Source organism: Oncorhynchus mykiss, chromosome 3 (assembly GCF_013265735.2).
Source record: "Oncorhynchus mykiss isolate Arlee chromosome 3, USDA_OmykA_1.1, whole genome shotgun sequence".
Lineage (NCBI taxonomy): Eukaryota > Metazoa > Chordata > Actinopteri > Salmoniformes > Salmonidae > Oncorhynchus > Oncorhynchus mykiss.
This window is the reverse complement of record NC_048567.1, coordinates 44,571,675-44,594,183: the sequence shown is the minus strand read 5'-3', so window position 1 is coordinate 44,594,183 and position 22,509 is coordinate 44,571,675. Positions and strand designations below refer to the sequence as shown.

The window sequence follows — 22,509 nt, the reverse complement described above, 5'->3', positions numbered from 1 at the left end:
GCTTTCACCCCTTCCCCCTCCCCTTTTCCTCTCCGCCTCTACATTTCCTCACTATGGTATTCTCTCTTTTCCCCACTCTGTCGCAGCTGGAGGGTTTAAAGCTTTATGGCTTTGGCTGTACCTAGTATAACATTATATTTCACACGCCTGTGGGCTTTTACTGCAGATTTTAACTGCTGTTGTTTTCAGCCTGCTTTTCCTTTGGGGCTAAAGTGATTTCTCACATGCTTCTGTCCATCATTTTCTTTTCCTCATGATGCCATCTATTTCGTGAAGTGCACCAGTCCCTCCTGCAGCAAAGTACCCCCACAACATGATGCTGCCACCCCCCGTGCTTCACGTTTGGGATGGTGTTCTTCTGCTTGCAAGCCTCCCTCTTTTTACTCCAAACATAACGATGGTCATTATGGCCAAACAGTTATATTTGTGTTTCATCAGACCAGAGGACATTTCTCCAAAAATAATGATCTTTGTCCCCATGTGCAGTTGCAAACGGTAGTCTGGCTTTTATGGCGGTTTGGAGCAGTGGCTTCTTCCTTGCTGAGCGGCATTTCAGGTTATATCGATATAGGACTCGTTTTACTGTGGATATGGATACTTTTGTACCTGTTTCCTCCAGCATCTTCACATGGTCCTTTGCTGTTGTTCTGGGATTGATTTGCACTTTTCGCACCAAAGTACATTCATCTCTAGGAGACAGAACGCGTCTCCTTACTGAGTGGTATGATGCTAGGTCCCATGGTGTTTATACTTGCATACTATTGTTTGTACAGATGAATGTGGTACCTTCGGGCGTTTTGGAAATTGCTCCTAAGGATTAACAAGACTTGTGGAAGTCTACAATTTATTTACTGAGGTCTTGGCTGATTTATTTTTATTTTCCCATGATGTCAAGCAAAGAGGCACTGAGTTTGAAGGTAGGCTTTGAAATACATCCACAGGTACACCTCCAATTGACTCAAATGATGTCAATTAGCCTATCAAAAGCTTCTAAAGCCGGACATAATTTTCCAAGCTGTTTAAAGGCACAGTTAACTTAGTGTATGTACAGTGCCTTGCGAAAGTATTCGGCCCCCTTGAACTTTGCGACCTTTTGCCACATTTCAGGCTTCAAACATAAAGATATAAAACTGTATTTTTTTGTGAAGAATCAACAACAAGTGGGACACAATCATGAAGTGGAACGACATTTATTGGATATTTAAAACCTTTTTAACAAATCAAAAACTGAAAAATTGGGCGTGCAAAATTATTCAGCCCCCTTAAGTTAATACTTTGTAGCGCCACCTTTTGCTGCGATTACAGCTGTAAGTCGCTTGGGGTATGTCTATATCAGTTTTGCACATCGAGAGACTGACATTTTTTCCCATTCCTCCTTGCAAAACAGCTCGAGCTCTGTGAGGTTGGATGGAGAGCATTTGTGAACAGCAGTTTTCAGTTCTTTCCACAGATTCTCTATTGGATTCAGGTCTGGACTTTGACTTGGCCATTCTAACACCTGGATATGTTTATTTTTGAACCATTCCATTGTAGATTTTGCTTTATGTTTTGGATCATTGTCTTGTTGGAAGACAAATCTCCGTCCCAGTCTCAGGTCTTTTGCAGACTCCATCAGGTTTTCTTCCAGAATGGTCCTGTATTTGGCTCCATCCATCTTCCCATCAATTTTAACCATCTTCCCTGTCCCTGCTGAAGAAAAGCAGGCCCAAACCATGATGCTGCCACCACCATGTTTGACAGTGGGGATGGTGTGTTCAGGGTGTTGCTTTTACGCCAAACATAACGTTTTGCATTCTTGCCAAAAAGTTCAATTTTGGTTTCATCTGACCAGAGCACCTTCTTCCACATGTTTGGTGTGTCTCCCAGGTGGCTTGTGGCAAACTTTAAACGACACTTTTTATGGATATCTTTAAGAAATAGCTTTCTTCTTGCCACTCTTCCATAAAGGCCAGATTTGTGCAATATACGACTGATTGTTGTCCTATGGACAGAGTCTCCCACCTCAGCTGTAGATCTCTGCAGTTCATCCAGAGTGATCATGGGCCTCTTGGCTGCATCTCTGATCAGTCTTCTCCTTGTATGAGCTGAAAGTTTAGAGGGACGGCCAGGTCTTGGTAGATTTGCAGTGGTCTGATACTCCTTCCACTTCAATATTATCGCTTGCACAGTGCTCCTTGGGATGTTTAAAGCTTGGGAAATCTTTTTGTATCCAAATCCGGCTTTAAACTTCTTCACAACAGTATCTCGGACCTGCCTGGTGTGTTCCTTGTTCTTCATTATGCTCTCTGCGCTTTTAACGGACCTCTGAGACTATCACAGTGCAGGTGCATTTATACGGAGACTTGATTACACACAGGTGGATTGTATTTATCATCATTAGTCATTTAGGTCAACATTGGATCATTCAGAGATCCTCACTGAACTTCTAGAGAGAGTTTGCTGCACTGAAAGTAAAGGGGCTGAATAATTTTGCACGCCCAATTTTTCAGTTTTTGATTTGTTAAAAAAGTTTGAAATATCCAATAAGTGTCGTTCCACTTCATGATTGTGTCCCACTTGTTGTTGATTCTTCACAAAAAAATACAGTTTTATATCTTTATGATTGAAGCCTGAAATGTGGCAAAAGGTCGCAAAGTTCAAGGGGGCCGAATACTTTCGCAAGGCACTGTAAACTTCTGACCCACTGGAATTGTGATTAAGTGAAATAATCTGTCTGTAAACAATTGCTAGAAAAATTACGTGTGTCATGCACAAGGTAGATGTCCTAACCGACTTGCCAAAACTATAGATTGTTAACAAGAAATTTGTGGAGTGGTTGAAAAACGAGTTTTAATGACTCCAACCTAAGTGTATTTAAACTTCCGACTTCAACTGTGTATACATTTTATGGACACAGTCTATTTTTTAAATAGTTATATTTTGTTTGTTTTTAGTCCCAACCTTCAGCTCCACTCAACCCCTCCCATGGATCTCTGAAAACCATCCAGTTTAGATTTTTATTTGCCATAAAGAGGTTACCAAGAACCTGATGGTCACTCTGACGGAGCTCCGGAGTTCCTCTGTTGAGATGGGAGAACCTTCCAGAAGGACAACCATTTCTGCAGCACTCCACCAATCAGGCCTTTATTGTATAGTGGCCAGACAGAAGCCAATTCAGTAAAAGGCACATGACAGCCCACTTGGAGTTTGCCAAAGGGCACCTAAAGGACTCTGACCATGAGAAGCAAGGCTTCTGGTCTTCCCTGGTCTCTGAACCAAGATTGAACTCTTTGGCCTGAATGCCAAGCATCACGTCTGGAGGAAACCTGGCACCAATCCCTACGGTGAAGCATGGTGGTGGCAGCATCATGCGGTGGGGATTATTTTTCAAGGACAGGGAGATTAGTCAGGATTGAGAGAAAGAAAAAGTACAAAGAGATCCTTGATGAAAACCTGCTCAAGAGCACTCAGGACCTCCCGACTGGAATTTGTGGAAAAAATCAGGAGGTCTGAATATTTTCAGAATGCACTGTACAGTATATGTATCATTCTATTGGTTGCAAGAATTTGGTATAATTTAAGTTGAACAACTGTTTTTGAATCCAGCTTTGTTTTGTGTATCAGTTCATTAGTCATGTGCCATGGAATCGGTACATCGTTAATCTTCGTAAAACTGTTTTGCAATCTATATTTCACAGCTGTCCATTTTTGGTCCTTAAATGAAACTTTTTTATTTTTCACAATTTTCTTTAATAAATGTTGGTCTATAATGCAGTGCCGACAGACGATTTCCTTACTTTCTCCCCCTTTCACTTTCCTCACTTTCCATTTTTACGGTAGTCCTGCAATTAGTTGGTTGTAATTTTGAGTAGAGCAGACATTTCCATTTGTTAGCTGTATGTGTGACAACTCCATAATTAAATGTTAAATACACTGCTCAAAAAAATAAAAGGAACACTTAAACAACACAATGTAACTCCAAGTCAATCACACTTCTGTGAAATCAAAATGCAAAATGACCTCCAGCAGGCCACAAATGTGCATGTGTCTGCTCAAACGGTCAGAAACAGACTCCATGAGGGGGTATGAGGGCCCGACGTCCACAGGTGGGGGTTGTGCTTACAGCCCAACACCGTGCAGGACGTTTGGAATTTGCCAGAGAACACCAAGATTAGCAAATTCGCCACTGGCGCCCTGTGCTCTTCACAAATGAAAGCAGGTTCACACTGAGCACATGTGACAGATGTGCCAGAGTCTGGAGACACCATGGAGAACGTTCTGCTGCCTGCAACATCCTCCGGCATGACTGGTTTGGCGGTGGGTCAGTCATGGTGTGGGTTGGCATTTCTTTGGGGGGCAGCACAGCCCTCCATGTGCTCGCCAGAGGTAGCCTGACTGCCATTAGGTACCAAGATGAGATCCTCAGACCCCTTGTGAGACCATATGCTGGTACGGTTGGCCCTGGGTTCCTCCTAATGCAAGACAATGCTAGACCTCATGTGGATGGAGTGTGTCAGCAGTTCCTGCAAGAGGAAGGCATTGATGCTATGGACTGGCCCGCCGGTCCCCAGACCTGAATCCAATTGAGCACATCTGGGACATCATGTCTCGCTCCATCCACCAACAGACCACAGACTGTCCAGGAGTTGGCGGATGTTTTAGTCCAGGTCTCCCTCAGGAGACCATCCGCCACCTCATCAGGAGCATGCCCAGGCATTGTAGGGAGGTCATACAGGCACGTGGAGCCCACACACACTACTGAGCCTCATTTTGACTTGTTTTAAGGACATTACATCAACGTTGGATCAGCCTGTAGTGTGGTTTTCCACTTGAATTTTGAGTGTGATTCCAAATCCAGACCTCCATGGGTTGATACATTTGATTTCCATTGATACGTTTTGTGTGATTTTGTTGTCAGCACATTCAACTATGTAAAGAAAAAACTATTTAATAAGAATATTTCATTCATTCAGATCTAGGATGTGTTATTTTAGTGTTCCCTTTATTTTTTTGAGCAGTGTATATATAAAGATTTTAATTATACGAACACCAATTACCCATTACCAATGAGCACCTTCATTCTACCATTTTCCTAGTAACTCTTCCCCTCCTTTTTTGTTCTTCCTGTGTGTGTTGTTCCTGTTTGTGATGACAGATACTATAGCTCTTAGCTGACCAGTGCTCTCCTTTCTCTTCCAGGCCACTGAAGAAGAGCCACAGAGTGCGCCAATACTACACAACGGACAACAAAGGGAAAACAGGTGTGTAACTAACTAATCATATATATATATATATATTCTCTCCACTATGACACTTTCCCTCACTGGCTTCCCTCACTGGCATGTCACATGGTTAGGAATACTCATAACTATGGCAGAAAATCAGTAGTCCTTCTTAGAGATTCTGGGTTCGAGTCCAGGCTCTGTCGCAGCCGGCCGCGACCGGGAGACCCATGGGGCGGCGCACAATTGGCCCAGCGTCATCTGAGTAAGGGGGGGGGTTTGGCTGGCAGGGATGTCCTTGTCCCATCGTGCACTAGCGACTCCTGTGGCGGCCCGGGCGCAGTGAACGCTGACACGGTCGCCAGGTATATAGTATTTCCTCCGACACATTGGTGCGGCTGGCTTCCGGGTTAAGTGGGCATTGTGTCAAGAAGCAGTGCGGCTTGGTTGGGTTGTGTTTCGGAGGACGCACAGCTCTCAACATTCACCTCTCCCGAGTCCATACGGGAGTTGCAGCGATGAGACAAGACTGTAACTACCAATTGGATACCACAAGGTAAATTAAAACTTTTTTAAAAATAAGAATGTCCTGTTCTATACTGCACCATAAAGCCTTTGGTGCCCTGTGCTGCACTGTGGTTCATATGAAGTGCTATTATATTCCACTCCACAGAGGGGCAGTGTTCACCAAGGTAAAGGCACTGTTGTTGTCTTTCAGTTTCATATCCGTTAGTATGGCTGACACAGATGGCTAAAATCATATTTATGTGCAAAGGGTTTCGTATGGTAAAGCCTGTTTGTGTGTTTGCTGTGCAGTGTTATGGTGGTTTCTTCATCATTGACATTGCCTTTGCTGTCACTGGAATGATAGAGTAATGACAGAATATGCACACTAGAGGGAGGTAGAGTACTGTGCTGTGGTATTGTGACGTTCACACTGAATTCTTCAGCTCTTTTGTTCCTATGCCTGAACCTATTAGTGAATGGTGTACTCCTTCTGGGAAGTGAGATTTCACCTCATGTTAAACATTGCAGGACATTGCAGTACCTTTAGCTGGACTGTTGTAGTGTATGAGTTTGTGTATTGAACGATGAAAGCATTTGAAGTTTGGTAATTCCACGGTAACGGAGTGATGCTGAAACTCTGCAATCTACACAAAATCTTCTGTCAAAATCTAAGAAAAAAAGTTAACTCAAATATAGTCACTGCATAAGTATTCAGCCCCATTTGTTTAGGCAAGCCTAAATTAGTTCAGGAGTAAAATGTGGCTTAAACAAATCACATATGTTACATGGACTCCCTCTGTGTGAAATAATAGGGGTTGACATGGTTTTTTAATAACTAACCCTTCCTCTGTCCCCCATACATATAACATCTGTAAGGTCCCTCATTCAAGTATTGCAAGCACAGATTCAACTACAAAGACCAGGGAGCTTTTGGAAAGCCTCATAAAGAAGGGGAGTGACCGGTAGATGGGTAACAATAATAACAAATCAGACATCGAATGTCTCTTTAAACATGGTCAAGTTAACATTTATGCTGTGGATTATTTATTAAACCTCCCAGACCAAGAGGCCATTGGGATTGGAGAAAACTGACGATGATGGATCAACAACATTGTAGTGACTACACAATAATGACCTAAATGACAGAGTGAAAAGGAGAGTACAAATATACATAATGAAAATATTCCAAAACATGCATCTTGTATGGAACGAGGTACTAAAGTAATACTGGAAGAAGAAAAAAACAGCAAAGGAATACACTTTTTTCAAGCATGGTGGTGGCTGCATCATGGTATGGGTATGCTTGCCATTGGCAAATATTGAGGAGTTTTTAAAGGATAAAAATAAATGGGATGGAGCGAAGCACGGGCTAAATCCTAGAGGAAAACCTGCTTCTGTCTGCTTTACACCAGAGACTGGGAGAAGAATGTACCTTTCAGCAGGACAATCACCTACAACACAAGGCCAAATCTTCACTGGAGTTGCTTACCAAGAAGACCGTAAACATTCCTGATTGGCCACGTTACAGTTTTGACTTAAATCGGCTTGAAAATCTACGATATGACTTGAAAAACAGCATCTTGGCAGAGCTTGAATAATTTTGAAAGGAATAATGGACAAATAATGCACAATCCAGGTGTACAAATCTCTTATAAACGTACCTAAGATGACACAGCTGTATTTGATGCCAAAGGTGTTTCTGACATGTATTGACCCAGGGAGCTAAATACTTATGCAATGACTATTTTAGTTATTTCATTTTAAATAAAAAATTACACAATCTTCACTTTGAAGATTTTTGAAAAGCAGATTGTTGACATAAAAATGGATTTTAATCCCACTTTGTTAACACAATAACAAGTGAAGAAATCCAAGGGGTCTGACTACTTTTGCAAGGCACTGTATGTGTGTGTGTTAGTGTGCGTGTGTTTTGCCTGATTGTGTGTGTGAACAGGTGGAGGCCAGGCAATGAGCCAGAGGCAGTCTGTGATAGGCTGAGGGCCAGTGTGACGTGTCAGTGAGATGCTATAGAAGCACTGAGCAAGCTGCCTTTCTGTGCTGGAGGAGAGGGAGAAGTGGATATGAAAGACCGAGAGAGAGAAATATAGAACCAAATCCATGTGACGTTCTACAGTTATCTGAGGAACAGCCTCTCCTTTGAGGGTATGCCACTTCCCTCGACACACACACACACACACACACACACACTCACACACACTATATGCTCGCCCTCCAACTAGGTAGAGGGAGACAGAAACCAAGAGAGAAAAGGAGTCTGAGAGAGGGAGAGTTGTGAGTGTTCCACCACATGGCTGTGTGTGTTAAGAGTAAGCGCTAGCTAGTGTCTTGAGTGCCCGTAGTGAGTGTCTCCGGGACAGCAGAGCAGTGTGTTAGCCGGTGGCAGACAGCATGGCCCTGTTCAGCACCGGGCCCCAGAGCCTGGGCTCCTACTACTGCCTCATCCGCCGGAAGTTCAAGAGGAGGCGCAAGAAACGCTGCGAGCGTAAAGGTACTCCCTCCTACTCGCCTACCCGTGGTGTGTGTGATGCGAGTTGTTTGCTTGTGTGTGTGTGTGTTTCTCGCACCGGCTGTTTTGTTCTGCTTTGAAAGATTCTGTGGTAGTTTATCTTGGTCTAGAAGTGGTTACTTATTGTACAATGATTCAATATAGGGAAGTAATGTCGTTGAAATATGCAACCTGTTCATTTAAATGATACGTGTCACTTGGTAAGATGGTGAAAATTGAATCTACCATCGACTTGTCTAATGTGTGAGGGAGTATGATGTAAGTATTGAGTACTGTGCGGGGTGTAGAAAATTGAACCCATGTCAGTGTGACACTGGTACTGCTGATTTTGGCAGTGCACGAGGTTTGCGTCTCTGAATGTCTTAGTGTGAGTTCTGTGACAGGTTAATTTTGAAGCATCTTTAGTGTTTTACAGTGCTTGTTTCTATTAAGTGTATGAGATCTGGTTCTGAAACCTCTCTGTGAGCGAGACAGACCTCTCTGTGAGCGAGCGAGGGAAAGACTGTCTCTGTAAATGATCTGACGGGCTCCTCTGAAACTCTTAAGCTTCTCTCTCCTGTTTTGCTCCAGTGCTCTGGGGATTAGCCCAACTGGGGAAGTAGTAATTATTGAGGTGCTCCCTCTGTGGCGGCATTGGTGATGTGTCAGCCATTTGCTTTGATAAATCCCCCTACTCCCCAGCTCCCCCACCGCGAACCGTCAATCCCAAGCCCCTTCATCCGTATAAATCCGCCCGCAGCTGAAGTTGCGTTTTTTAGCAGCGTGACTCTCTCACACCCCAAAAACGTACGACGGGCTTTTGTCTGTCAGCGTCGCCGTCTCCGCTCGCTGTCGCCGTGGAAATGACGGCACCACTTTGCACGAACCCGGGGGAAGAAGACTTAATCGTTAAGTTTAGGTCATGCTATTCCGCCAAAGTGCTTACATGCTAGATTAACAGGGTTGCAGATTTCCAAGGCACTCTGCGCCCATTGACAGCAGATTAGAATTAAAAGGCATTCAGGAAAGTGTATAATTTTCCGACTGGAAATCACTAATGACAGCAACTACCTCGATACAGCCACCCCACAAAAGCATTAACAAATTGGCTGCCGCAGAAAAAGTCTGCTGTAGCCTCGGCAGACAACATCAAACGGCTTCCAACAACAACAGTCAGAAAAGAGACATCGTCGCATTCATCACTGAAAAACGAACGCCAAAGTGCTTGATTAAGACGACACCAAGTCGATGACTGCCTTATTCTGGTAGGTCGTAATTTAGTTGCTGGGGCCCCCACAATGCAAAACGGCACTCTTGTCATGATAAGAAACGAGCTGGGTCGCGGCGTCTCCGAGTGAACAGTGTGTAATTAGCCTCGATTTAACATTTGACTAAATGGCTGTCTCGGCGAGTGATGGATGGGGAAGCCACTGTAGCAGAACGATGCTTATGTGTGTTCAGCCAGGGAGGACGCAGTGTCTGGGACTGAGGAGGGTTGGACGGCCCTTAAGTCAACGCTGCTACCTACAGTATGCCTCATTTCCAATGGATTTGTGCTAGAAAAAAAATCCTTAATAAACAAATAACTTTTTTTTCTCTTTCTCATAACTGCACTGTGATTTTAATTTTATCACAAAACTAGCACTAACAGGTCCCGATCATCATAAAGGAAAACAAAATCGAATTAAAAAAATACCTGACGCAACAATGCTGTAACGTTAGTAGGAGGAGATATGCACCTTTTCAAATGATTTGCCACGGATATGAATCACTCCTCACGTCATCGTGGTTAACAGTTGGGAAATTGGCAGAGTGATATAGAGGGAAGCAACAGCATTGAAGTCCTGTATGGCAATACTTCGACGTTAAATGAGGTGGTGTTGAAATGCACATTTTGCCAGGTGGAATTGAACTGTAGTGGCAGTGCAAGTGCAATGCTGAACGGGAGGCACCGCGTGAGACCCAACCCTTTTGCTGGCAGCAGTGCGATAAGGGACGGAGGGAGAAAATCACCATGTGTATGTGACCAATAAAATTTGATTTGATTTGACAACGCAAGTTACACAAATGATTGCAGTTGATATGCAGCCATTGTCAATGGTAGAGACTGTTGGCTTCATTGCCTTAATGGCATATCTAGAACCAGACTACAAGATGCCACGTCAAAAACGGTGCCCCTGCCAGATGGAGAAATAACAAGTAACGGTTACTCTGCAGGTACAGAGTGTGAGCTCTCAAACACCATACGTGGCGTTGACGGATTGTTAGATATCTATGAACACAATGTCATGCATCACTTCAATAAGCCATCACATTAATGAGAAGTGGGACATGAAGTCCCATGTACTGATAGCATAGAGGCACAGAGCAAAACTACCTTCGTTGCTGAGGGGGTGGGAGACACAGTAAGATGAGCGAGCGCCTTCTGGTAGGTCTCCAGGATTGCGGTAGATATCTGAATTGTCAATTCACGTCATTTTATGATTTTTTTTCTTATCATTTAAACAATTTTAAAAAATTATGTTTTAAATGTTAAGAAAAATGTTAAATTCGTCACATCCCTAGGCGCTTATATGTGTGGATGGTGTAATAACGCCTTGTCAAGCAGCAGGGTAGCCTAGTAGTTAGAGCGTTAGACTAGTAACCAGAAGGTTGCAAGTTCAAACCCCCGAGCTGACAAGGTACAAATCTGTCGTTCTGCCCCTGAACAGGCAGTTAACCCACTGTTCCTAGGCCGTCATTGAAATTAAGAATTTGTTCTTAACTGACTTGCCTAGTTAAATAAAGGTAAAAAATAAAAAGCTGCTAGGGCTAATGAAGCTATGGCTGATGTGTTGCATTCATTCCTATATGCGCGCTAACAACAACTAGTGACAATTTGAGGACAAGCACCAAAGTGCAAGAGGAAGAGGAAGCTGAAACTATACTCTTAACTTGTCTGGCTGCCTCCCTCTAACATTTCTAACTTGCTCCCGTCATTCCTTCTCCCTCACTTGTCTCATCTCAACAACTGTTCTGTCTCTCTCTGTTCCCACCTTCATTTTTCTCCTTCTCTCTCTCCCTCTAACCCGTCACCCATCACTCCTCCACTTCTCCTCACCATACTGCAGACTTTCTCTCTCTCCCACCCTCTTGTTCCCTCTTTCCTGTCTGACCTTTCAGACCCTCACTGCTCCCAATTGTCCGTCAACATTACCTCAGAACCTGGTAATAACCGAGGCAAGAGTTTAGCCCCTCTCTCACACATGCTCACGCACCCAAACCGTGCAAATAGAAAGTACAGGCACACACACACACACACACACACACACACACACTCAAATGCATAGATTATCTTGCAAATGGACATACAGTACCACTCAAAAGTTTGGACACACCGAGTCATTCAAGGGTTTTTCTTTATTTTTACTATTTTCTACATTGTAGAATAATAGTGAAGGCACATGGAATCATGTGGTAACTTAAAAAAGTTTTAAACAAATCAAAATATATTTTAGATTCTTCAAAGTTGCCACCCTTTGCCTTAATGACAGCTTTGCACACTCTTGCCATTCTCTCAACCAGTCTTCAAGGAGTTCCCACATATGCTGAGCACTTGTTGGCTGCTTTTTCTTTAGTCTGCAGCTCTACTCATCCCAAGCCATCTCAATTGGGTTGAGGTTGGGTGATTGTGGTGGCCAGGTCATCTGATGCAGCACGCCATCCCTCTCCTTCTTGGTCAACTAGGCCTTACATAACCTGGGGATGTGTGTTGGGCCATTGTCCTGTTGAAATTTCAAATGATCGTCCCACTAAGCGCAAACCAGATGGGATGGCATATTGCATGCTGGTTAAGTGTGCCTTGAATTCTAAATAAATCACCAACAGTGTCACCAGTAAAGCACCACCACCCCAATTCTTCACAGTGGGAACCCCACATTTGGAGTTCATACGTTCACCTACTCTACGTCTAAACAAAGACACGGCGGTTGGAACCAAAAATCTCAAATTTGGAGAGATGTCCTTTGCTCGTGTTTCTTGGCCCAAGCAAGTCTCTTCTTCTTATTGGTGTCCTTTGGTATTGGTTTCTTTGCAGCAATTCAACCATGAAGGCCTGATTCACGCAGTCTCCTCTGAACAGCTGGTTTTGAGATGTGTCTGTTACTTGAACTCTGTGAAGCATTTATTTGGGCTGCAATTTCTGAGGCTGGTAACTAATAAACGTATCCTCTGCAGCAGAGGTAACTGTGGGTCTTCCATTCCTGTGCGATCCTCATGAGAGCCAGTTTCATTATAACATTTTAAGGTTTTTGCGACTGCACTTGAAGAAACATTCAAAGTTCTTGAAATGTTCCGTATTGACTGATCTTCATGTCTTAAAAGTAATGATGTACTGTCATTTCTCTTTGCTTATTTGAGCTGTTCTTGCCATAATATGGACTTAGTCCTATTTAGTGAAAGACCATTTCTGTATACCCCCCACACCTTGTCACAACACAACTGATTGGCTCCAACCACATTAAGAAGGAAAATAATTCCACAAATTAACTTTTAAGGAGGCACACCTGTTAATTGAAATGCATTCCAGGTGACTACCTCATATAGCTGGTTGAGAGAATGCCAAGAGTGTGCAAGATATCATTAAGGCAAAGGGTGGCTGTTTGAAGAATCTCAAATGTAAAATATATTTTGATTTGTTTCACACTTTTTGGTTACCACATGATTCCATATGTGTTATTTCAACCGAAAAATGTCTGCACAAACTGTAATTAACCGTCTCAGGCAAGCTCATTGCATGCTCTTCGTCCTCACAAAGGTCTTGACCTGACTGCAGTTTGTCATCGTAACCGACTTCAGCGGGCAAATACTCACCTTCAAATACTCGCCTTCATCCGTGAAGAACACGCTGGTGGAGTGTGCTGTTCACGGATGAATCCCGGTTTCAACTGTACCAGGCAGATGGCACCCATTGACCACGTTTGGGATGCTCTGGATCGACGTGTACGACAGTGTGTTCCAGTTTCCGCCAATATCCAGCAACTTTGCACAGCCATTGAAGAGGAGTGGGACAACATTCCACAGCCTACAATCAACAGCCTGATCAACTCTATGCAAAGGAGATTGCTGCATGAGGCAAATGGTGGTCACACCAGATACTGACTGGTTTTCTGATCAATGCCCCTACCATTTTTTTTAAGGTATCTGTGACCTACTGATGCATATCTGTATTGTATTCCCAGTCATGTGAAATCCATAGATTAGGGCCTAGGGAATTTATTTCAATTGACTGATTTCCTTGTATGAACTGTAACTTTGAAATTGTTGCATGTTGCGTGATACTTTTGTTCATTGTAGATTTACGCAGTGGGACGCACGTGAGGATACTGGATCACCTGACCTGGCCTTGAATATGAAATACAGTGCACAGCAGGAGCATTGAGGCGAGGAAAATGGGAAGAGAGAGGGAGAGGGAGAAATAGATAGAGAGCAATGGAAATAGATAGTTGGGGGGGGGGGGACTATGCTGATACCAGCAGTTTTTGTCTGGTCAGCCTGCAGCACTTCAAAATACGATTTGAGAGAATGAGGCCATACACACACTCGTACACACATTCATACACACTCGTGTCATATGCACACACACACGCACACTTACTCAGCAGCTGGCCCCTTGCCTCTAAATAGCTGTCAGTGCATGCCTTATTTCATCTTTGTAAACTTACTTTTTCACAATGTTTTTATTCTTGCTTCAGGTCATACAGCCCAATTCGTACTCCTAGACAGACAAACACACTCGCTTGCGCTCTCTCCTGTGTGTGACTTTTGTGACTGAACAGTGAGCACCGATACATCTGGCGATAGCCCGTGGAGAGCTCAGAAGAACTCATAACTTAGCCCCTCTCCTTAGCCACACACACACACACACACACACACACACACACATCTGCCCCACAGGCACAGTGCGTATATCATAAATCATAGCTGTCACAGGTTTTACAGCTCCCTCTGAAAAGGGGAAATGGAGGATGGCGGCAGCCACCCAGCGCCCTTGAAGAGGGAGGGAGAGCGAATGAGAGAGAGGGTGAAAGATATTTTTTAGATTTTCATTGAATCGGCAGAAGCGCAGGCGTGTGGTCTTGAAGAGATAAACAGTCGACTAATATGGTGAAATGATGGATACTACATTACTCCCCTTTTGAGCGAGGTACCTGACAACATTTCAACCATGTTGGTTTTGCCAGATTACTCACCATCCTATGGGGGTGTCATGCAGTACTAATTCTATCCCATGCATCAAGTGTTCTATTCATCTCTTATTGTTTCGTTTTTCAGAATTGAAAATGCAGGGTTAGTGTTGAATTGTCACCCTCTTTTAAAGCTTTACATCACTGAGAAGGATGAGAGCAATCCCTTCCTGCTCTATGGAGAACACCTAGGTCAGGTCCGAATGTCCAGCTGGCACCTGCAGTTTGTATCAGGGCCTCCTAAACGCATTGGGAGATCTGCTCTTATTGAAGTCAAATTGGTGTTGGCAGGCTAATTCAAACAGGTTATTGGTCATTAGTCAAACCAAATTGAATAATGGAGTCCGAGATGGAGGTTTGCGTGGGGGATACGGTTGAGCTGTAAGCGTGAGGTTGTGTGTGTGTGTCCGTGTGTGAAGGGGGCACGATAGTGGCGATGTTAGGCGGCCACGCTCCTCTCCCCCATACCCCGGCCCATCAGTTTCAATCCGGCAGCCCCCCCCCCCCTCTCCATGAGAACCCCAGTTCATTAGGCCCCCGGTGGCCCCACACGTGTACCCCATTATGGTGCATTAGCTGGTCACCACCCTGGGCAACTGGACCGAGATAGAAACTGGACAGCGAGGAAGAGCGATTGGCTTGAACATTACAAAATCTCTGACTGGTTCACTTTCTAATTCTTTTACAATTCCCTCCATTCTCAAAGTAAATCACTGATCTGCCATGGTTTGATTGACAAAAATATATTGGATAGAATCTAGAAAAATTGCCGTTGCCTATCAAATAGCACAAGTCCGTGATCAAATCAAATCAAACTTTATTTGCCACATGTGCCGAATACAACAAGTTTAGACTTTAACGTGAAATGAATACTTACAAGCCCTTAACCAACAGTGCAGTTCAAGAAGAAGAAATGACTTGCCAAGTAGACTAAAATAAAAAGTAACACCATAAGAATAACGAGGCTATATACAGGGGGCACCGGTACAAAAAGTCAGTGTGCAGGGGTACAGGCTAGTTGAGGTAATCTGTACATGTAGGTGGGGATGAAGTGACAATGCATAGGTAACAAACAAACAGTGAGTAGAAGCAGTGTACAAAAGGAGGGGGGGGGGGGGGTCAATGTAAATCGTCCGGTGCCGAGTTTTATGAATTGTTCAGCAGTCTAATGGCTTGGGGGTAGAAGCTGTTGAGGAGCCTTTTGGTCCAAGACTTGGCGCTTCGGGTCTGTTTGCCGTGCAGTAGCAGATAAAACAGTCTATAACTTGGGTGACTGGAGTCTCTGACAATTCTATGGGCTTTCCTCTGACACCGCCTATTATATAGATCTTGGATGGCAGGAAGCTTGGCCCCAGTGATGTACTGGGCCGTTCGCACTACCCTCTGCACCATATTACGGTCAGATGCCGAGCAATTACCATACCAGGCGTTGATGCAACCGGTCAGGATGCTCTCGATGGTGCAGCTGTAGAACCTATTGAGGATCTGAGGACCCATGCCAAATCTTTTCAGTCTCCTGAGGGGGAAAAGGTTTTGTTTTGCCCTCTTCATGACTGTCTTGGTATGTCTGGACCATGATAGTTCATTGGTGATGTGGACACCAAGGAACTTGAAACACTCGACCCACTCCACTACAGCCCCGTCGATGTTAATAGGGGACCTGTTCGGCCCGCCTTTTTCCCTGTAGTCCACGATCAGCTCCTTTGTCTTGCTCACATTGAGGGAGAGGTTGTTATCCTGGCACCACACTGCCAGTTCTCTGACCTCCTCCCTATAGGCTCTCATCGTTGTCAGTGATCAGGCCTACCACTGTTGTGTCGTCAGCAAACTTAATGATGGTGTTGGAGTCGTGTCTGGCCACGCCATCATGGGTGAACAGGGAATACAGGAGGGGACTAAGTACACACCCCTGAGGGGCCCCAGTGTTAAGGATCAGCTTTGCAGACGTGTGTTGCCTACTCTTACCACCTGGGGCGGCCCGTCAGGAAGTCCAGGATCCAGTTGCAGAGGGATGTGTTTAGTCCCAGAGTCCTTAGCTTAGTGATGAGCTTCGTGGGCACTATGTTGTTGAACGCTGAGCTGTAGTCAATTAACAGCATTCTCACATAGGTGTTCCTTTTGTCCAGGTGAGAAAGGGCAGTGTGGAGTGCGATTGAGATTGCGTCATCTGTGGATCTGTTGGGGTGATATGCGAATTGGAGTGGGCCTAGGATGTCCAGGAGGATACTGTTTATGTGAGCCATGACCAGCCTTTTAAAGCACTTCATGGGTATTGATTTGAGTGAAGGGGCGGTAATCATTTAGGCAGGTTACATTCGCTTCCTTGGGCACAGGGACTATGGTGGTCTGCTTGAAACATGTAGGTATTACAGACTTGGTCAGGGAGGGGTTGAAAATGTCAGTGAAGACACTTGCCAGTTTGTCTGCCCATGCTTTGAGTACCCGACCTAGTAATCCGACTGGCACAGCGGCTTTGTGAATGTTGACCTGTTTAAAAGGTTTTGATCACATCGGCTACCGAGAGCGTTATCACACAGTCATCCAGAACAGCTGGTGCTCTCGTGCATGCTTCAGTGTTGCTTGCCTCGAAGCGAGCATAAAAGGCATTTAGCTCATCTGGTAGGCTCGCGTCACTGGGCAGTTCGTGTCTGGGCTTCCCTATGTAGTCCATAATTGTTTTCAAGCCCTGCTACATCCGAAGAGCGTCAGAGCCGGTGTAGTAGGATTCAATCTTAATCCTTTATTGACGCTTTGCTTGTTTGATGTTTCGTCTACGGGCGGGATTTCTTATAAGCGTCCGGATTAGTCTCCCGCTCCTTGACAGCGGCAGCTCTAGCCTTTAGCTCGATGCGGATGTTGCCTGTAATCCATGGCTTCTGGTTGGGATATATACGTACAGCCACTGTGGGGACGACGTCATTGATGCACTTATTGATGAAGCTGATGACTGAGGTGGTGTGTTCCTCAATGCCATTGGATGAATACCGGAACATATTCCAGTCTGTGCTAGCAAAACCGTCCTGTAGTGTAGCATCCACGTCATCTGACCACTTCCATATTGAGCGAGTCAGTGGTACTTCCTGCTTTAGTATTTGCTTGTAAGCAGGAATCAGGAGGATAGAATTATGGTCAGATTTGCCAAATGGAGGGCGGGGGAGAGCTTTGTATGCATCTCTGTGCGTGCAGTGAAGGTGGTCTAGGATTTCTTTCCCCCCTGATTGCACTTGTGACATGCTGGTAAAAATGTGGTAAAACTGATTTAAATTTGCCTGCATAAAAGTCCCCGGCTACTAGGAACGCCGCTTCTGGGTGAGCATTTTCTTCTTTGCTTATGGCCTTATAGAGTTGGTTGAGAGAGATCTTAGTGCCAGACCTGAAGGAAGGTTGTGCTTTAGAACAGTGTCATTCATTTATTTTAACCGTTGGTTCATTTTAAGAAATGTATTCATTCTGTCTGTGTGTCTCCAGAGGTTTTAGAAATTATTTCAAGTATTTTGCTTTTGACCCAGACTGTCTCTCCAGTCTTCACTCCAGAGCTAATCTGCTCCATGTGCTGTAGTGAGGACTGAGTTTTGTCAAACTTAGAGGGAGAGTGTGTGTGGTGTTAATAAGATAAACCCCAAGTGTTTTGAGAGGTTTGTGTGTGTGTGTGAGTACCTGCGACATATATTCTACCTTGACTTGCTCCCATTATAACCTGCTCTCTCTCCTGACCAGCCGCTCCATGGGACCTGTGAAAGGCAATCTCACATAAAACCATCAAATAACAAAATTCATATTGATACTCTTTTCTCTCTGACTCTCAGTTTTTGGTGTAAGATGACCCCTATGGTGCTGTTAGAATACACATGTGGATGTATTTCTTGGGGGAAGAAAGTTGTTTTCCCAAATTCCGGAAACTTCTGGATAGAGATTTGGATCGAACAGTGTCTTCTACTGGTTTGCTCATGTGGTCGTGGTATATTTGTATGGAGCAGTCTGTATTGGCGTTTCTCTGTCTACGGCCCTGAAATAGTTTTGTTTGCCTGTCCGGGTGTGCAGTCGATATATTCAGTTTCACTAGTGTGCAGCCTGTTTGTTTGCGCGTTTCTTTCTGTGTCTGAGTGTTTACAACAGACGCAGAGCTGCCAAGCAGGCCTAATTCCTTGCTCGTCTCGTGTCTCCTACACGCTGTGGGCGGTCACACCGACATGTCTGACCATTGGGGATTTGAAAATCGATGGCAGAGAAGGGGCTTTTCTGTATTAAGTGTGCTCTTAATGCAGTTTGTGTCGGTGAGGATTCCTTCAGTGCTCGGGCTTAAGTCAGTGTTGTCAGGCTTTTAAAGGCAGCATGAAAGGAAAATTAAAGAAAAAGCTCCACCGACAACAAGCAGTGGCTGAGAGGCTCACACATTTTCTTTCGTCAGAAAGGCTGGGTTGTTTTGATATTACGGCGGGGGCGGGGGGGGGGGGGGGATTAGTTGGAGGGAGAGGTTATGGATTCCCATTCAAAAGTGGCATTAGCTAAGTTCTATGTCAAATCAAGTTGCATTTGTCACATGCGCCGAATATAACTGGTGTGGACTTTCTACCGTGAAATGCTCGCCTGAGAGCCCTTCCCAACGACGCAGAGTTTAAAAGTAATAATAACACGAGGATATAATATAATCAAATACACAAGAATGGCGCTATATACAGGGAGTACCAGTACCAGATCAATGTGCAGAAAGAGGTAGATATGTACACGAAGACAGGGTAAAGTGACTAGGCATCAGGGAAGATAACGATAAAAGTCAAATAAAGAACAGAGAAGCAGCAGCAAATGTTGAGCGTAAAAGTGTGGCCCCGTAGCTCAATCGAAATAAAGAGCAGGCCGTTTAGGGTGAATTGCGAAGTGGTGCTTCAATGAGGGAGAGCCCCTGACCTGAGCTCTCATGTCACTGTACAAATAAAAAAACAATCAAATTGTCAGTAGACCAACTGACCAATCACAAGCCCTGTCAGAAGCTCAATCAAAAGACAACACACTTTCATTTGACCAATTACAAACATTGCACTGCCAATGCTCCCATAAGGCTGTTAATAATCTTCTGCATTGTGGTTACAGGTTGCAGACATTTTTGGCTCCTGACCATAGAAATGTATACATTGACCTTTTTTCCTTTATGGATGGTAAGTGTATATTGCAGACCTGTTGGACTTCACAGAATACTTTGCCTTTTGCACTGGACAGAAATTAACTTATTTTCATGCACCTCTGCCCTTCATGCCATCTTTTTATTACTCCTCCTCTCTTCACCACCCCCATCACTCAACCTCTACCAGCGTTTGGCCTGACTGTTCACCTCCCACTGCCTTTCAAGGGCAGGCCTATCCTCATTTCTCTGTTTTAGGAGACATAATGATTCTCTTGTACCTAGAATAGGATTGCATTTTCTGTTTCTCTCCTCTCCCTCCCTCTCTCTCCATCCACCCTTTCCCTGTTCCGGCGGCTGCAGCTCCCTCCACGGAAGCGTCGTGCTACCGCTCCACCGCGGCGAAAGCGAGGGATGAAAGACGAATCAAAACACCGTATTTCCCTCGGGCCCTCACGCCGCCGAGATTGAATTGGAGTTTTCTCATCTTCTTTCTCATCTTTTCTCTCCCCCTCCCTCGCCCCAACCATCCATTGAAATACCATTTGAAACCAGCCCCTTTCACAACTGGTGGGATATGGTATTGTTTTGGCGTAAGGAATAAAGAAGAGGAGCACACATCTACCAGTGCAAGACCTCTAACCCGATAATAGGAATCTAATAATCATAAGCATCATCTACTGGTTAAGCCACACATCTTTAGCTTTGAGACTGAACGTTATGCCACTGATGTTCCTTACTTCAATTGTTATGGCAATTCAATTGTTATGCCCCCGTTGTTCCTTACTTCAATTGTTATGGCAATTCAATTGTTATTCCCCCGTTGTTCCTTACTTCAATTGTTATGGCAAAAGTTGTAGTTTCTTCGCCATCTTGTCAATGACTCGTCTTTCTTACTTTCCGTAGCCAGAGTGGAACACTGATATGACACGCTGATCGCTGACACCAATTTGCGGCCAACAATTTTAATGCTAAAGAGTCATATTGAGTCATAGGAATTTGGAAGGAATCTCTCTCTTAAATCTGGTATGAAAGTGGAGACCTGGTCAGGACCAGTGGTGGAAAAATTACTCAATTGTCATACTTGAGTAAAATTGTATATATTAAGCACACCAGATGGTATAATCTTCTTAGTTTATTATTTATTCCCCACCAAAAATTGTAAGCCAATTTTCATCATATCCAATTGGTAGTTAGTCTTGTCCCATCGCTGCAACTCCCATACGGACTCGGGAGAGGTGAGGGTTGAGAGCTGTGCGTCCTCCTAAACACCGTCCTCCAAAGCCGCACTGCGTCTTGGCACACTGCACACTTAACCCGGAAGCCAGCCGCACCAATGTGTCGGAGGAAACGTCGTACACCTGACGACCGTGTCAGCGTGCATGCGCCCGGCCCGCCACAGGAGTCACTAGAGCGTGATGGGACAAGGACATCCCGGCCGGCCAAACCCTCCCCTAACCTGGACGACGCTGGGCCAATTGTGCTTAGCATCATATCTGAGTGTGTCCCTGGCTGTCCGTATATTTTAAAAACAAGAACATCAAGGGGCCTCCCGGTCGCAGCCGGCTGTATTGAACCAGGATCTGTAGTAACGCAGCTAGCACTGCAATGCGGTGCCTTAGACCGCTGCGCAACTCGGGAGGGCCCTTGATGTTCTTGTTTTTAAAATGTACGGACAGCCAGGGACACAGTCAGACATTATTTACAAACGCAGTATTTGTCCTCCAGATCAGAGGCACTAGGTATGACAACACTTTATAGGTACGTGAATTGGACCATATTGCCGTTCTGCCTGAGCATTCAAAATGTAACTACTTTTGGGTGCCAGTGAGAAATGTATGGAGTAAAAGGAACATATTATCTTCAGTAATGTAGTGGAGTAAAAGTATATAAATATAAAAAAGTTAAGTTGTTTTTGGGGGGTATTACTTAAGTAGTACTTTAAAGTATTTATACTTCAGTACTTTACACCACTGGTCAGGATGCTCCTCTCTACATCGATTACTTTTTTATAGCCACTGACCCATGTGGAGCAAAAGAAGCAGCTGGTTAAATGCGGCCTCTGTGGATTGACTGTGGGCAAACACTGAGGCCAAACAGATGCAGCTGTGCTAACACTGGGTCTAAGCAGGGCTGAGCTGTCCATCCAGCACTCTGGTACCCCGGCCTGGCACCCTTCAACTGGCTACTGAGGCATAAAGTGATGCCACTAATACCCTAACAAGACTTCTCCCTCAGATCATCGACAGACAACTTATTAGTTAGTTGGGCTGAATGACCAGACAGGTCTCTGGTTCTGCCTTTGTTGTGTCCTTGGCCCTAACTCACCACTGGATTTTATTTGTCCTTGCAGCTTAGTTTTTATGAATGCTGTAGATGCACAGGCCTTAGATTGGAACAGATCTCATGGCTGCTTACTGATTCATGAGCGGCTCGTGAGCGAAGCGGTGAAACGGCTCTGAGACCTCATAATAGAAAGCGACGGGCGCACGAGCCAGCCTAAATGGGCGAATCTCGAAACCTCTAATCGCCAAAGAGGCATTTAGCGTTCAAGCCTACGGGTGAAATAGGGTACAATGTGGGGAGGTGCAGGGTGGGGTTGGGGGGGGGGGGGGGGATCATTGGACGAAGGAAGGACACCTGGCTGGAGTTTGACTTGGCTACCTAAAACACACAATCCCTCCTACCCCCACCCAACTAACCCCCTCACAACCGCCCCTTTTCATTTTCAATCATAGGACTGAATATTAGTCTTTTAATAGGGTCGTAATTGTGCTAGCATATTTGCTGTCACCCACCATTAGCCAAGATTAATTAGGCCATTTAATTTAGCTTAAAGTGTCGGTCATGAGGAATGGTGCATGGGAACAAGGCAGAGAGCTGGAATCAGCACAATCTGCTCCCCGTCATAACCACTCTCTCTCTCTCATTGGATTCATCATGATTTCGGCACTC

The 22,509-nt window shown here is 44.7% G+C and overlaps 1 protein-coding gene across 6 annotated transcripts in view; it reads left to right on the top strand.

The window, feature by feature from the left end:
* Positions 1 to 22,509, top strand: part of LOC110520004 (double-stranded RNA-specific editase 1) — a 194,769-nt gene that overhangs the window by 124,295 nt on the left and 47,965 nt on the right. For 3 of the 6 annotated variants that reach the window (XM_036974215.1, XM_036974213.1, XM_036974214.1), the window contains one exon: positions 5,179 to 5,240. Coding sequence is in view for 2 of the 6 variants with exons in the window: in XM_036974212.1 (XP_036830107.1) it covers positions 8,118 to 8,217 (100 nt within the window). In the remaining 4 variants the exon portion in view is untranslated. Of the gene's footprint in view, positions 1 to 5,178; positions 5,241 to 7,744; positions 7,872 to 7,943; positions 8,218 to 22,509 lie in introns of those variants that run through there. The other 3 variants (XM_036974216.1, XM_036974212.1, XM_036974211.1) reach the window with 3 other exon arrangements.